General features: G+C 40.5%; 1 protein-coding gene and 1 long non-coding RNA gene across 3 annotated transcripts; both read right to left on the bottom strand.

The window, feature by feature from the left end:
* Positions 1-5,037: 5,037 nt before the first annotated feature.
* On the bottom strand, positions 5,038-7,034 carry LOC134867495 (uncharacterized). The gene is made up of 3 exons (XR_010166144.1): positions 6,880-7,034; positions 6,431-6,520; positions 5,038-6,077 (listed from the first exon to the last, which is right to left on the bottom strand). It is a non-coding gene; the product is annotated as an uncharacterized LOC134867495 (long non-coding RNA).
* A 338-nt stretch (positions 7,035-7,372) lies between these two features.
* atp6ap2 (ATPase H+ transporting accessory protein 2) lies at positions 7,373-12,325 on the bottom strand. 2 transcript variants are annotated; one of them, XM_063888502.1, is made up of 9 exons: positions 12,195-12,325; positions 10,606-10,736; positions 10,035-10,163; positions 9,817-9,912; positions 9,584-9,721; positions 9,362-9,415; positions 9,117-9,266; positions 8,905-9,024; positions 7,373-8,164 (listed from the first exon to the last, which is right to left on the bottom strand). In XM_063888502.1, exons 1-9 carry the CDS (start codon positions 12,268-12,270, stop codon positions 7,970-7,972), a joined length of 1,089 nt encoding a protein of 362 aa, XP_063744572.1. In that variant the 5' UTR covers positions 12,271-12,325; the 3' UTR covers positions 7,373-7,969. The 2 variants fall into 2 exon arrangements, with proteins under 2 accessions (XP_063744572.1, XP_063744573.1); XM_063888503.1 differs by lacking the exon at positions 12,195-12,325 and adding an exon at positions 10,797-11,594 and having other exon boundaries at positions 10,606-10,752.
* Positions 12,326-14,225: the final 1,900 nt, after the last annotated feature.

Consider the following 14,225-nt stretch of genomic DNA (forward strand, 5'->3'; position numbering starts at 1 on the left):
AGAAAGACAACGAAGTACACAAAGAGGTGACACTAGTTCCTGGGGAGGATCTCCTCCATCCAGAGACAGTAACTAAGTACGTTACATTCAAGTACAATTGTGAGATGCACCACTTTTAATGAAATAAACATTTAAATAAAAACAGCTATAGGCTACCACAGTGTATCAAATGTAGTACGAAGTTAGCATATTAGCATTAAGTACCAAAACTCAAAGAAGGTCTACTCATTAGTAATAGTATTGTACATTTGTGTAAAAAGTATTGATCCATCGAAGTGTGAAGCTAGTTTCTTATAACATAAACTCTAATAATATATTAGTTTATTTGTTGAGTTACATATTTGTATTGTTATTTTTGATTTAGCAAAATAGCTTGCTATCAAATCAATGTAGTAAAGTAAGACTATACAACCTTTCAATCTGAAATGTAGAGGATAAGTAGTCTAGGAAGTAGCACAAAAGGGAAATATTGAGGTATTTAATACCGTTCAAATTGTACTTAAGTACTATAATAATAAGTGTTAATCCAGATTAATGAATCTGGAAAGGTAAAACCATCTTCACTGAATAATGATTAACATGTACTTTAAATGGAAATAAGGCATCAGGTGCATCAAAATAGATTTGGTTTATCCTTAGGTTTTCAGATGATCTCAGCTCAGCAGAGGTTAGGGCTTGTTGAGCTGTAGTGCACTGTCGCACAGCTAACGTTGCATTCTTAGAAAAGGAGACGGAGAATGAATTATCTTTAGCCTTTGGCTTATTTATTCCAGGCTGCTCTGACGCATCATACTCACGGTCAGAGCTTCACCATCTACTACGCACACTGAACTAGCATAGCTCAGTTCACCCTTTTATAGTCTGTACCATATCGCCATCTAGTGGCATAAACATATATACAGCATTACATAGAACTGAGTACATACAGTAATAATGAACATCTCAACACCCCCACTTACTCAGGTTGCTATACTTCAAGCAAAATAAAAATAGAATGAATGTGGACCTCTGTCATACACATATCAATCTCCAAAAAGAGCACTTGCAAACCTCTTCAGTTTCAACTTATTTACAGGTTTGGTCATTACATCAGCAACCATGTTATCAGTTGAACAATACACCAAAATCACCCGTCCCTCAATCACAGTTGACCTGATAAAGTGGTACTTTATGTCAAAGTGTTTACACCTTTGTCTGTTTACAGGATTTTTGGCGAGAGCGATTGTCCCCTGATTGTCTTCATGTACTACAGTTTGTGTGTAATTGTAATTATCTATACCCCCCAGTAACTGCTCCAGGTATAGACACTCCTGTATGGTTGAAGCAAGCGCCATGTATTCTGCCTCGCAGGTGGATAGCGCGACTGTAGGCTGTTTTCTAGTCTTCCACGAGACTAGAGAGCTGTTCTGACTAAGGCTCACACAGTATCCTGTGGTACTGCGTCTGTCACTGGTATCAGCCGCCCAGTCAGCATCACTATAGGCTTGTATACCTAGCTTCTCACAGTCGTTTCTCCTAAAGGTTAACCCTTTCTCTGCAGTGCCTTTGAGATACCTTAGTACATGCTTCACAGTGACCCACTGCTCCTCTGTAGGCTCTGCAAAGTACTGCGATAACCTGCTCACTATAAAGCTTAAATCGGGTCTGGTACAAGTAGTCAGGTATATAAGACTGCCTACAGCCTCCCTGTACAACCTGACATCCTCCATCTTTACTGCATCCTCAGTATACTCGAGCTTCTGCTCACAGGGTGTTTCTCTGGTCCTACAGTCTTGCATATTAAAACGCTGTAGTATTTTGTAAGTGTACCTTTCCTGTGACATCTTTACACACCCATCTGATTGACTGAAATCAATACCCAGAAAATGTTTGAGTTTGCCTAAATCTTTCATCTTAAACTTTTCTGCGAGCATCTCTTTCACCTCTTTCAGTCTCTCTTCATTGCTTGCTGCAATGATCAAGTCATCAACCCATGTGATTATGATCACTTTCCCTTCTTTTGACTCTTTGGCATAAACACAGTGGTCGGCTGGGTTTTGTGTGAAACCATCCTCAGTTAAACAATTGTGCAAAACCCTGTTCCAATTTCGGCCGGACTGTTTAAGACCGTAAAGGGATTTCTCTAGCTTGTAAACTATACCCTCTTTCTCTTCATAACCCTCTGGTGGATAGATGTAGATCTCATAGTCTATGGGAGCGTGCAAGTACGCGGTTTTCACGTCCATTTGGTGCAGGAGTAAACTCTCCTGTGCAGCTTTCTGTAGCACCACCCTTACACTTGTCATGTCTGCCGTGGGTGAAAACGTCTCCCCATAGTCTACGCCCATTCTCTGGCTGTAACCCTTGGCCACAAACCGTGCTTTGTATTTGTCTCTTCCATCTACATCAGTCTTGATAGCGTAAACCCATCTACCCCCCACTGTTTTCTTGCCTATTGGCAGTGTTGTCGGGGTAAAGGTCTTGTTCTCTTTTAAAGACTGGATTTCCTCATCCATGGCTTTTACCCATTCTTTGGAGTTAGCTGACCCCATTGCCTCCCCAAATGTTTGTGGAATGCCACACACCATTCTACAGCAGTAGTCTACTGTGATATTTACCGCATCACTTACACGGTTTTCAGTAATGAAGTCATCCAAGTGACTTGGCATCTTTCTCTCTCTGATCGGATACCTTCTACTCTCTGGTTCACCACTCTGTTGTGTTTGATCATGGTCAGTAGACCTCACTTCTGTACCTGGACTATCACTATGAGCACTTTTACTCCGTACACTTGGCTCTGGAGCATTTTCTGTACTCTACCGACCCCCTGCGTGGTTTCACTAGTCCTGGGTCTCACACTGTCATAGCCATCATTTGGATCTGGCTCACCTGTCTGTGTTTGTTTCTCCACAGCTGACTTGCTCACAAACCTCACTAGTCTGTGTTTTTGTACTTTGTTTGTATCTGGATGATACACCAAATACGCTGGGCTGTTCTTGTCGTGACCTACAAAATGCCCCTGATCACATCTGGAATCGAGCTTCCCCTTGTTCTGTTTGTACGTGTAACATACAGATCCAAACTTTTGCATTTTGGATATATTTGGCTTTTTGTCTGTTAGCAGCTCATAAGGAGTCTGCCCTGTACGCCTGCTAAAACATCTGTTCCGTACCATTGCTGCTGTTTGTACGGCATAGGGCCATAGCTGCTTTGGCAGCGCACTTTCAACCAACATACACCTGCCCATCTCAAAAAGAGTACGCCACCCTCTCTCTGCTGTTCCATTTTGGTGTGGGGAGTATGGAGCTGACGTTTCATGTCTGATCTGATTTTTCCTTAACACTGCTTGGAAATCACTGCACGTGAACTCTGTTCCGTTGTCGGATCTGATGCACCTCACCTTCCCATAAGGGGATATGTCTGCTAGGAACTTTTCCGTAGCCTGCACTGCGTCACTTTTCTTCTTTAGAAAACAAACAAACACTGCGCTTGAGTAATCATCAGTAAATGATTGCACATATTTGAAACCATCTCTTGACTCTGTTGCTACAGGACCTGCAAGATCAGTGTGAACCATTTGTAAGGGAGCCTTTGCTCTGGCATCAGGATCCCCATTTCTGGTTTGGGCAAACTTTCCTTGAATACACACCTCACACTCTTGTTCGGGCCTACCCATTTTGCCCTTGATCTGCATACCTACAACAGCATTCTGCAACTTAAGAATATCGTCATAGTTACAATGACCTAATACCTCATGCCATGTCTGTATGTCGTGACATGCATTACACTTATCATTAGATTCAGTTTCAATGTGCAAATAATACAGCTTTCCATACACATGAATGTTAAACCTGGTACCGTCTCTGGTTATCAGGACGTCTTTATCTTCTTTGAAGACAACCGTAGCTCCACTCGTAGTCGCCGCCTTCACTGAGAAGATGCTCTGTGGATATGACGGTACATACAAAGCGTCTCTCAGCGTCGCCTTGTGCCGCTGTCCTCTGCTGTCGATGAGGGAAACCTCAGCATTTCCCCTCCGCTGCGCAATCCCGCTGCACCGGGTGCCGTCTGCCAGCTCGACATGGTGCGTTTCTGGCCTGAACGCGCTGTCGAAACTCTTGAAGAGGGTTATGTCAGTGATGACATGAGATGTAGCTCGTGTCCACTTCGCTCTGTGCCCTTTTGCGCCACACTTGAAGCATACCATTTCTGTGTCGTCTTTGTTCCAGCCATGGCCAAACGTTTTGGCGGGACGTCTTCCACTTTTCTCTTGAGTCTTCATCACACTGTCGCTTGAATCAGCTGCATTTATCTTCTCTGTTTCTTCAAAACTTCTTAGCTTAGTCTTGAATTCTGCAAACGTGATGTTATCGTCCGTGTGTGCCACATGTATTGCAAATGGCTTAAAACTCTCAGGCAGTCCTTTTAAGATCATAGCCACCAGCAGGCCGTCTCCTAACGTTTCTCCCGCGTTCCGCAGCGCGGTAATGGCGGTTTCTGCTCTGATGATATAGTCCATTATACTTTCATGGTTTGCCTTCTGAAGCGATGTCAACGTGGTGTACAAGTTGATTATACGGGGCTTTCCCCTCCCTGCATAATACTCTCTCAATATCTTCAAAGCTCTTCTTCCATTGTTGGGCGCATCCCTCATAACTAACGAGAGGCTTTTGTCATCTAGCAGTAAAATTAACTCTGCATATGCGTCAGCATTTTTCTTTGTATCTGCTGCTATTTCGGCTTCTAACCTCGGTTCTCTCAGAACAGTGTTCTTTAGTCCGTTTAAATGGAAATATCCCAACATTTTGGTTTCCCATATCTCATACTTAGTCTCATCTCCGTCGAACGTCGGTCGAGGCAATCTGCTCGTCCCTCGTTGTTCCATCTTGCTAGCTTGCTCTTCTCCTTAGCTAGCTGCCTGTTAGCACGCGGTTCGTTGCGACTTTCTAACTGACCAAACTTCTCTTCCGAATGACTCCTGGGCCCATAACCTGTTGAGCTGTAGTGCACTGTCGCACAGCTAACGTTGCATTCTTAGAAAAGGAGACGGAGAATGAATTATCTTTAGCCTTTGGCTTATTTATTCCAGGCTGCTCTGACGCATCATACTCACGGTCAGAGCTTCACCATCTACTACGCACACTGAACTAGCATAGCTCAGTTCACCCTTTTATAGTCTGTACCATATCGCCATCTAGTGGCATAAACATATATACAGCATTACATAGAACTGAGTACATACAGTAATAATGAACATCTCAACAGGGCTAAACCCTAAATGTCTTCACGTCGTAGAAATACCACGTCAATAGTTTAATTCAGTGAAAGCCCTTTAATATTTTTTATACATGCTTTTTCCATCATTCTTTTATTACACCTGTGCATTTCTTTATCAGTCAAGTTCAAATTGAATTAAGGTTTAATTTCTTGTCTTTACACTGTATACTAAGCCTAATAACGATAACCTTTTGCAAGAGTACAAACAGCAACTGTAGCAACTTTTTTTAAATGATCATTTATTTATTTGTTGTAACAGCAGAAAAAACATCAGGCCTGCTCAGCCCCTGGGGAGAGGTTGGTGAGTTAGCCTTCAAAAACTGCAGTATACAGACTTTTCTCACAGAGAACATGATGACTTACCAAGTACTAATAACATACAGTTTGGATTGCATTCAGGTGCCTGTATTGTGAGTTAGCCCAAAAATGGAAAAGAGTCATTGTTATTAGTTGCACCTGTTTTTTTCATATAGTAAGACAAAATGTGCTGTGAAAAAAGCTTGGATTTGTGTCATTAGCTCCATATTGACCACTGAGTACAGCATAGACACTGGATAGCAGTCCATTACGGTTTACCATGGAAATGTATACGGTTCTGCCATTACAATATGGAATAATCCATTATCCTGTTTTACTGTAATGCCAAAATCCACTGCAGTGACCGCATCTCCAGTGTCCAGCAAGAGCTTTAACGTCAGGAAGAGCCAGATTTTTGCACCGCCGTCTCTGAGGACGTCATCAAGCATGCTGTTCCACCAACACCTTGATCAGGTGCTGGAATCAGAGCAGCCGCAGTGGGGCTCTTACTGACTCATGTCCAGCTAAGTAGAAAAGAAACAACAATATTATTCAGTTACTTATACAGCATAATACTCCTATAATACCCCTAATATCATGGATAGGTTTTATGACATAATGGTATGTCAAAGAAAACTAAATTATGTCTGAGCATGTTGATAGAACACAAGGACTGACACATTCAGTAACATGGGGCACAGTCAACAACAAACATCTGAAGAATAAACAGTGAGCTGACTGTTGTGCAAATAGATGTATATGCTTGATATGAAGAGACCAACAGTTGTCAGTTTATTTACACATAGTGTTCATTATTTTCTAGTTCCTTCTGTTTCCTTTGCAGAAGTTTTGGCAGTGGTTGTTGTCATTATCTTACCAATAGCACTACATGGTGTTGTGATGGGCTGTTCCTGGTGCTCTCCAGCATCAATGGAGGCCCGGATCTTCCTCACCACGTAGATGCTAGCTGCGATGTGTAGAAAAACAATAAAAGAACTGTCAAAAGGTAGAAAAATAGCACATACACCTTACAGGACCATTAGGAATACTACATTAGGTAGAAGTAGTATTCAGAAACATTTAAAAAATAATAATAAATACCTCTTATATCAGTAAATATAACACATATAAATATTTACCTGTGAAATGTGATAAATGTATATAGATAGATAGATAGATAGATAGATAGATAGATAGATAGATAGATAGATAGATAGATAGATAGATAGATAGAGTATGAACACCACTCTCTCTTCTCGTCGTGGGCGCGGTCATACAGTTTGAATACAGGGGGGAAAAGAGGAAAAAACGATAAACAAATCCTACCTTTTATTATCAGTCAGACCATGGTTCTTTCCTTTGTTTGTACCTACTCGGTATAACCTAAAATGTAACCTTTTCCGTTGCGAGTACAAGCTTTCTGCAACCTCCAATATTCTGTTATCCAACATGAGCTGTTACAAAAGCGCTCAGCCAATTACATTCCATTGATAATGACAGAGGAGGGGCTTATAGCCAGTACGCGCATTTCTGATTGGCTTAGCTGTTACACAATAGCATAATAGGAAGAACATGAGACATATCCTTACAAGAGAGGTTTTAGATTATCCAACAGGGCAGGTAATCTTCCTGGTTGAAAAGTTGACAGTAGGTTTTGTTTAATGTATTTTAAAGATTCTTGGTAACACTTTATTATACAGGTCCGTCATTTTCTGGCTATTTCACGGAAAACAGACGTACCGTGTACCTTCGTTTCAATTATTTGCCTTGAATAAATGAAATTACACACCGCAATTTAAATGAAACATAACTCAGGGTAATCCATGTAATAATTTATTGTCAGGCATTTTATTGCAATTGACAGAGCTTAAATTATTCTTGGCCAATCCTAACAACCATCATAATTAACTATTCATGTAAAGCAGGGTGAAACCTACCTGGAATAAACACTGCGCAAATCTTTTTCACAATAAGAGTACAACAGATTCTCATACGGTTTCCTTTGTATCTTCAATATATACACATAGATTTCATTTAACTTAAAACAGCTTTACACAGCAAAACAACCACAACAAGTTCACACAGACACATTCTTTCATTTCATTACACTATTTTTTTACAATAAAAAATAAAGTTGCAATCACCAGGGAAACAAACAAAACATAGTTAGTGAGGGGTCAAAGAAGGAATGATATGAGCTGAGGTTGAAGGGAGGAAAGGTGCATTTTTTCAGTGTATACACCAGTGTAGGAGGATTTATTTATGTAGGCAAATGTAAGAACGAAGAGGTGACCCCATATTACGCCGTTCCTCCCATCAAGCTGTCACGTTTCTTTTCACTAAATGAGACCTCACAAAAAGACAAACATTCACTGGAGGGATTTAAGAGGACAGAAGGAGTGCTGATGCTCAGGACTTAATCCATCCTGATCTTCTGGTTGGTCATCCTGTAGATGATGCTGTCATATCCTGGGTCCATGTTCCACAGGTTGTAAGCAGTGACGATGACGGCGAGAGCCAGAGCGATCATCAGCCACAGCACAATGTTGAAGACCACAGCATACTGGAAGTTGTACTTGTAGGCCAGGTTGTAAGGGCTGCCGGGGTTGCTCTATAAAAAAAATACATCCAGAAAAGTATTATTTAATAACAAACCTCCAACCTTTTCATCTGCTTCACTTTGCAAACATTGAGTACGCAACAGGATGTACTAAGATCTATTAATAAGACTATTAGGCATCACCTCCCACCATCTGACCCCCATTTCCCTTAGCCTTTTTATGGAGTGGCTGATCAAAGCATTCCTAGTTTCCAGACCTAAGTCATAAAAACCAAGAAGCATGGACTAGAACGTTAACGGCAATCCTACTGTAAATACTAATCAGGATTATTTATTTTTTTGGTGTCATATTTCACCCGATTGATAACATCACCTCAACAAGAGACACATGTACAGTACTTTACATCCTATTCCTGAGAGTAAGAGACTACTGCTGTCTCGTCTTTTTCACAGTACACATTTTTACCTTTTCATAGCAGCAAAAGCCCGAAGTGAACCTCATTTTGTTAAAAATGTCTGGCCCTATTCCTTCAAGTGTCCCTAACCCATGACATTGATTATGTAACTTATGTTTGTATAAAATCAAGACCATGAAACCAGATCAAGAGATTCAGTTTCAGATTTCTTAAAATGAAAAAAGCACACATGGCATAATACCAAAACACCATAAACATACAAACAGCTGCCAGTTTATTAAGTAGAACTAATGCATTCATATACAACAGCCCTGCAATAAACCTTGTTTGAATTTAGATTATAGCGTGAAGTTTTCGATGTGCAAACAAACTTACAATCTGTTTGGATTCCAGGATTGAACGGGACTTCCTGGTCAAAGGAGCCTCAAAGGTCTTCACTGTAACCACCTCCACCACAGTGCTGTTGCCATAGAGACTATACACATCCTCTCCAAACTACAATGAAAAAGAGTATTATTATATACACATTTGTTAAATTTAAAAAAAGGATATTAGATTATTAAGGCCAATTTAGACCATCTCCTTACTTTCTGCAGAACAGCGCCGAGGATGGCGGTGGCGTCACGGTACTGAGAAGAGTCCTGGCCGTAGACCCTGCTGAGCTCCTCCAGGCCGGACAGCTCCAGAGAGTACAGGTCAGGAGAGTGGTCCTTTGCCAAGTGTCTGTGTCTCTGCAGCTAGAAACAATTTAAAAGACAAAAGACATCTCAGCCAAAATCCAAGAGTGTTCTTAAAAAGGTTAGGCTGATTTTAGCAAAATCGGACCACTTACCAGAGCAGTGATATCGTGCAGGACTTGGACTTCAGACAGGAAGAGCAAATCAGCCTAGAACGAAAAAACAGTTAAGAGGTAAGTATAAACAATAGACTTCCAGTGAGACGAACATAGTTAAAAATCTGGTAAATCTAGTCACTTTATGTTGTTTCAGTTATTGTAATTGGAAACAGGAATTTAGTCAATTAAAAGGATAGTAATATTCCAGTTAAAACTCACCTCTGCATTTCGGCTGAGGGAGTTGAGCGGCAGGGAGGCCAGCACAGAGCCGTCCTGGGAAAGACGGGCACGGATCTGCTGCAGGGTCACTGGCAGGTCCTCGAACACAGCATTGGCTTTGCCCAGCATATACAACCTCTGTGAGAGACAACAAACACATTTCAAAATCAAACACATGAGTGATTGCACACATGGTGAGTATTCCCTGTACAGTCTCAGTATATTTTCATTACCTCCTCACTGGGGGCCAGCTGCAGCACTACAGGGGTGTCCTCTGCAAACAGAGAGTGCACTGTCTCTGCAACACTGTCCAAGGTGAAGGGAACCGGCTGCAAGAACAAAAAAAGAAGAACCCCTGACTCACTAAGCCAAATGACATTGCATACTATATATGGCAAAATATATTATATCTGATGTGCTAACAATAACTCCACAGTCCAGTGTGACTCACGTTCTCTAAGGGGTAGGAGGCCACACTCTTAGGCATGTCCAGGCTACCGACTCCTCTCACCACCACCAAGACGTTAGCCCGGGGACGCTGGAACAACGGACCAGCCTTAAGGCCAGGCCAGGCCAGATCCTGTAAAAATGAACACACATTGTTAAGGGGAGCTCAGCATAATCACAAGCTTACACATGCAGTAAACTGACTGTTCTAACCCCTTGGGTGGCAACAAAAACAACTTGTCGAAAAACATTTGGTCTCCATCAACCCCTGAGGGTAATACCAGGCCCTTTGGCTGCTAACTCCTCTATTGTTTACCAGCTAGAATTTAAGTGTGTATGTCTGCAGATGGTATATAAAGAACTGCTGGAGCCTTTTAGCTGAAAAAACAACCCAGACTTTTGAAGTTAGGTTCGAACTGCTAGACAGACTGAAAGACATAAAGAAGGAAAGGTGCGTCTGCAGAATTTGGTATTACCTCACTATGGGTTTTGGCATTGCATACATTATTTTCAATAGTATATACCATAGCTCCTTAAGCTACTTATTTTTAAAAAATACTTAGACGATAAAGCACCTCTTGAACAGAGAAGCCCATGGTTAAAGCCACCAGGTCAGGGATCTTCTCTCCAGAGACAGGCCAGTCTCCTTTCTGGAAGGACACAAAGTCTGGAGACTGCAGCACCGTTAAACGATCACCATGTACACCTGTAAAAAAAATAAGAGGACTGTCAATCCCAGTAAAATATGTGGAAAATTGAAGAATTAAGTGACAGTAAAATATACACAGGAAGAAAACATTTTCTAAGCTAAACAGAGTTTACATTTTCAATTGTGTCTGAAATCTACGTTTCCTCCTAAATATGGAGTAAACTATAGATGTTTTATTATATAGGGAATAATAATGACAAGTGTTTCTGCCTACCTACCTAAATGTTTAATTTCAACTAATTTTTAGAGATACATGGTTTCAGTCAGACATAAAAAAATACTGGTTCCTCTAAATGATGAAATATGCAGTACTGCTATTACCACCTTATTTCCTCATCGAAGTCCAACGTTTATAGTTGTGCAATATATCATTGAAATTGACTATAGGCCTTCTCACTAAATACACCTAGGTATAATATAATAAATCAACGTGTGTCTTGAATGGATTCCAATAGTTTAGTGTTGTCAAGAGTAGTTTTTCATGCAGAAATGTGTTTGTTTTTTTGTCTCAAAAATAGACATTCCCAGCTTTTCGTCTTATTAGCATCTTGTTAAACAGAATATCTTTGGCTTTTGTAATGTTGTAATGACAAAACACATTTTGAAAGACATTACCATGGACTTTGAGAAAAAGGAATTTAACATTTTAAAACGTTTAATCAAGTTACTTTGACAATACGAGGCACAGTAATTGATCATGAGAATAATTGTTAGTTGAAGTGTTTAAACTTGAAAAATGACGATAAAATATGTATGTAAGGTCGTCTGCTGTTTTGCGATATAAGACAGCAGGCCCTTTTAAATGAGAAGCCAAGTCCCTTGTGTCAGTGTAGTGTTATAATTAACTCTGCCATGTTAAATGCACATTACAGCAAACAGCAGTTTTCTCTACCAGACTTCACAGGTCAGGGTAAATTCAACACACTGACACTCCAGCTCCGTGGACAGAAGCATTAACTCGTGACAGAGAACCTGTGATGAACGTTAAAGAGGAACTAGCAGTTCACAGCCGGTCACATGACACCATAGCCTTGTGTGAATTACTAACCGGCAGCAAAGTGGAAGCAGATGAATGTATACATTTGTATATTCAACATGATCAGCAATTATTTGTAAAGCACCAACCACACATCCTTATCCTCAATGCTTTGCTAATGCGTTAGCAACGAGCTAACACGATGAGATGTATTTAAACCCCCTTGTTGAAAGCTCAATCGTATAAGATAATCCAATTTTAAATGTATAACAATATTATTTCCCACATTCCCATGTATTACCATGACAGTGTTACACCTAGCCTTAGGTTTTATTAGAAAGCTAAACGGTGATGCTAACGAAGCTAGGTTGCCATTTGCAAACTCGGTGGAGACATGACGCTATTATGTTATATTTAAGAAGAAAAACCCCATCCTAAAAGATTGGGATCGTGACTGTGTTTCGTCGCATGTTTCTTACCGCTTGTGACAAGGAAACAGAAGGCAAAAGCCACGGATAATACAGCCTCCATCCTTCGGCAGTTTGTCAGCGACATCTTTCTCCTTGGTGTAGCAGGGATCAGCTGACCTGATGTCACGGTGCCGCAAAGCATGATGGGAAAATATCTGTCACTATCACAAATGTGCGAATACATTTTATAAGAAAGTAATTCTTTAAAGGAAAATGTATACAGATAATATCAGGACATTCTGGTGTACAGTTTCATAAAACCTTAACGCTTATTAAAAATAGCAGAAAACATGCATTCTTGTATTCAGGAGGGGACTTTGAGTACTTCTTCAAAAAAAATACACAGTAGCCTACTTAATGTATTGTTGGTGGTAGGCTTAATACTACAAAGTGAAACAGAATCAATTTCATTATGAACTAATGTGAAAATAACAAATATTTGTATCACTCATTAAATATAGCAGGGGGGAAAATGAAGACTGATTTGACCAAGCAAACGCGAGAGACGGCTGAGTTGACCGCAGTCCAGAATTGTTTCATTTTAATCTCCTAACAGTGTTGTACATTTTAGACACAGCCATACGGCGCTTAGTGGTTTATTAGATGTACAGCCCTCAATAACATTTGTTTTCTTGGCTCAGTGTATGTCTTAGCTGTTTTTGTAGTGATCGCAATGAACCAGCCTAACTTCACCTCGTTGCCCCTTGGTTATAATATTATCATCGTTCCTTCAACCGGATACTGTAGTGCTTCAATGCAAGTGTATTTTAGCATACATATTTTAGTGCTTTTGTTGTAAAATAACTTCCGAGAGTTTCACCCGGCCCCTCCGCTTCAATGACCATTTGACAACTTAGAAAAGAAAGAAAAAAGAATGGTCTGTAGACAGTGCCGCCGCTCCCATAACGCGCATTACGCGCTGTGCGTAGGGCACCAAGTGTCGAGGGGGCACCACCAAAAATAGCCTAATGAAAAATCGTCATAATAATTATAAGGCCGAAATTATTTCAGTAGACTATAGAAATATGAGGCACTTTTTAGGCATACTACTCAAAGGTACCGATGGTGCCCCCCTCTCCCCTCCCCCCTCCCCTCCCCACTCACACAAACACAAACGAAAACACAATCTGCACAATCTGCGTCCCAAGCGCCCTGTGGGTGCCCTTGCTGTCAGTGGTCTTTTGGATTACTCGACATTTTTGGAAATGAAAAGGCAACAGGAGTCAGGAGCAGAAAAAAGAAAAAAGAGGAAACAGCGAGATGATGCCCGTGCATCACTTGCAGGTAAGTGTCCACGTTTAATCTTTCTTAAATACGGGAAATATGTGCAGCTAGTGTAAAGCTTAGCCTATGCATACACCTTGAACTAGCTGACGTTATTGCTAATGTTAGCAAACTCAAATATGTGTTATAACTTAGGCGCAAGCTAAATTGAGATTTTGCTGTTAAAAATTATAACTGCATTTTGCAAGTAACTGATGCCAGTTAGCCGTTACTTTACTTTAGATATTGAATAGTAGACAGTTTATGGTTTATTTTGACGTGACGGTGGCCAATACTTTCTCAGTAACAGTTAGCAGTCATTGCACTAGGTAGGCTAACAATTCTGGCTTCAGACCATTTATCACTGTGTGGCGTGAAATTAATAGTGTTTAGCCAGGCATTTAGAAAAGTTTACATAGCATTTGAGAAAGTATATTTTATTTTGGAGTTTGCAATGCCAATGCATAATAAACCCACGGCCATCTTTAGGATTGTCATTCGGTAGAATTCAGCAAAATAGGCTACAGTCTCACATAAATAAGGTTAGGTGTTCTATGTGCAATGGGACAGAAAAGGGTTCGTGATAATGTGAAGCCTGTAGCTACTGCTACAGCTAGCTTAGCTATATCTGAGAGTGACAGAAGATACATGACTAAATTAACTGGCGTTTTGATTGCATTTATATCATGCAAAGGCATGGACGACATCTGTCGGTGAAATAGAAAAACGTTTTGTAGTAAACAAAATGCCCTCCTAACCATATTGTATTCAATTAAA

Source organism: Eleginops maclovinus, chromosome 7, assembly GCF_036324505.1.
Source record: "Eleginops maclovinus isolate JMC-PN-2008 ecotype Puerto Natales chromosome 7, JC_Emac_rtc_rv5, whole genome shotgun sequence".
Classification (NCBI taxonomy): Eukaryota; Metazoa; Chordata; class Actinopteri; order Perciformes; family Eleginopidae; genus Eleginops; species Eleginops maclovinus.

Excerpts from the sequence above, each read along its gene's own strand:
- atp6ap2 (XM_063888502.1), bottom strand. The coding sequence starts at position 12,270 with ATGTCGCTGACAAACTGCCGAAGGATGGAGGCTGTATTATCCGTGGCT. Across the intron at positions 10,737-12,194 it reads CTGTTTCCTTGTCACAAGCG|GTGTACATGGTGATCGTTTA; the intron begins GTAAGAAACATG and ends TTTTTTTTACAG. Across the intron at positions 10,164-10,605 it reads TGGGCTTCTCTGTTCAAGAG|GATCTGGCCTGGCCTGGCCT; the intron begins GTGCTTTATCGT and ends TCATTTTTACAG.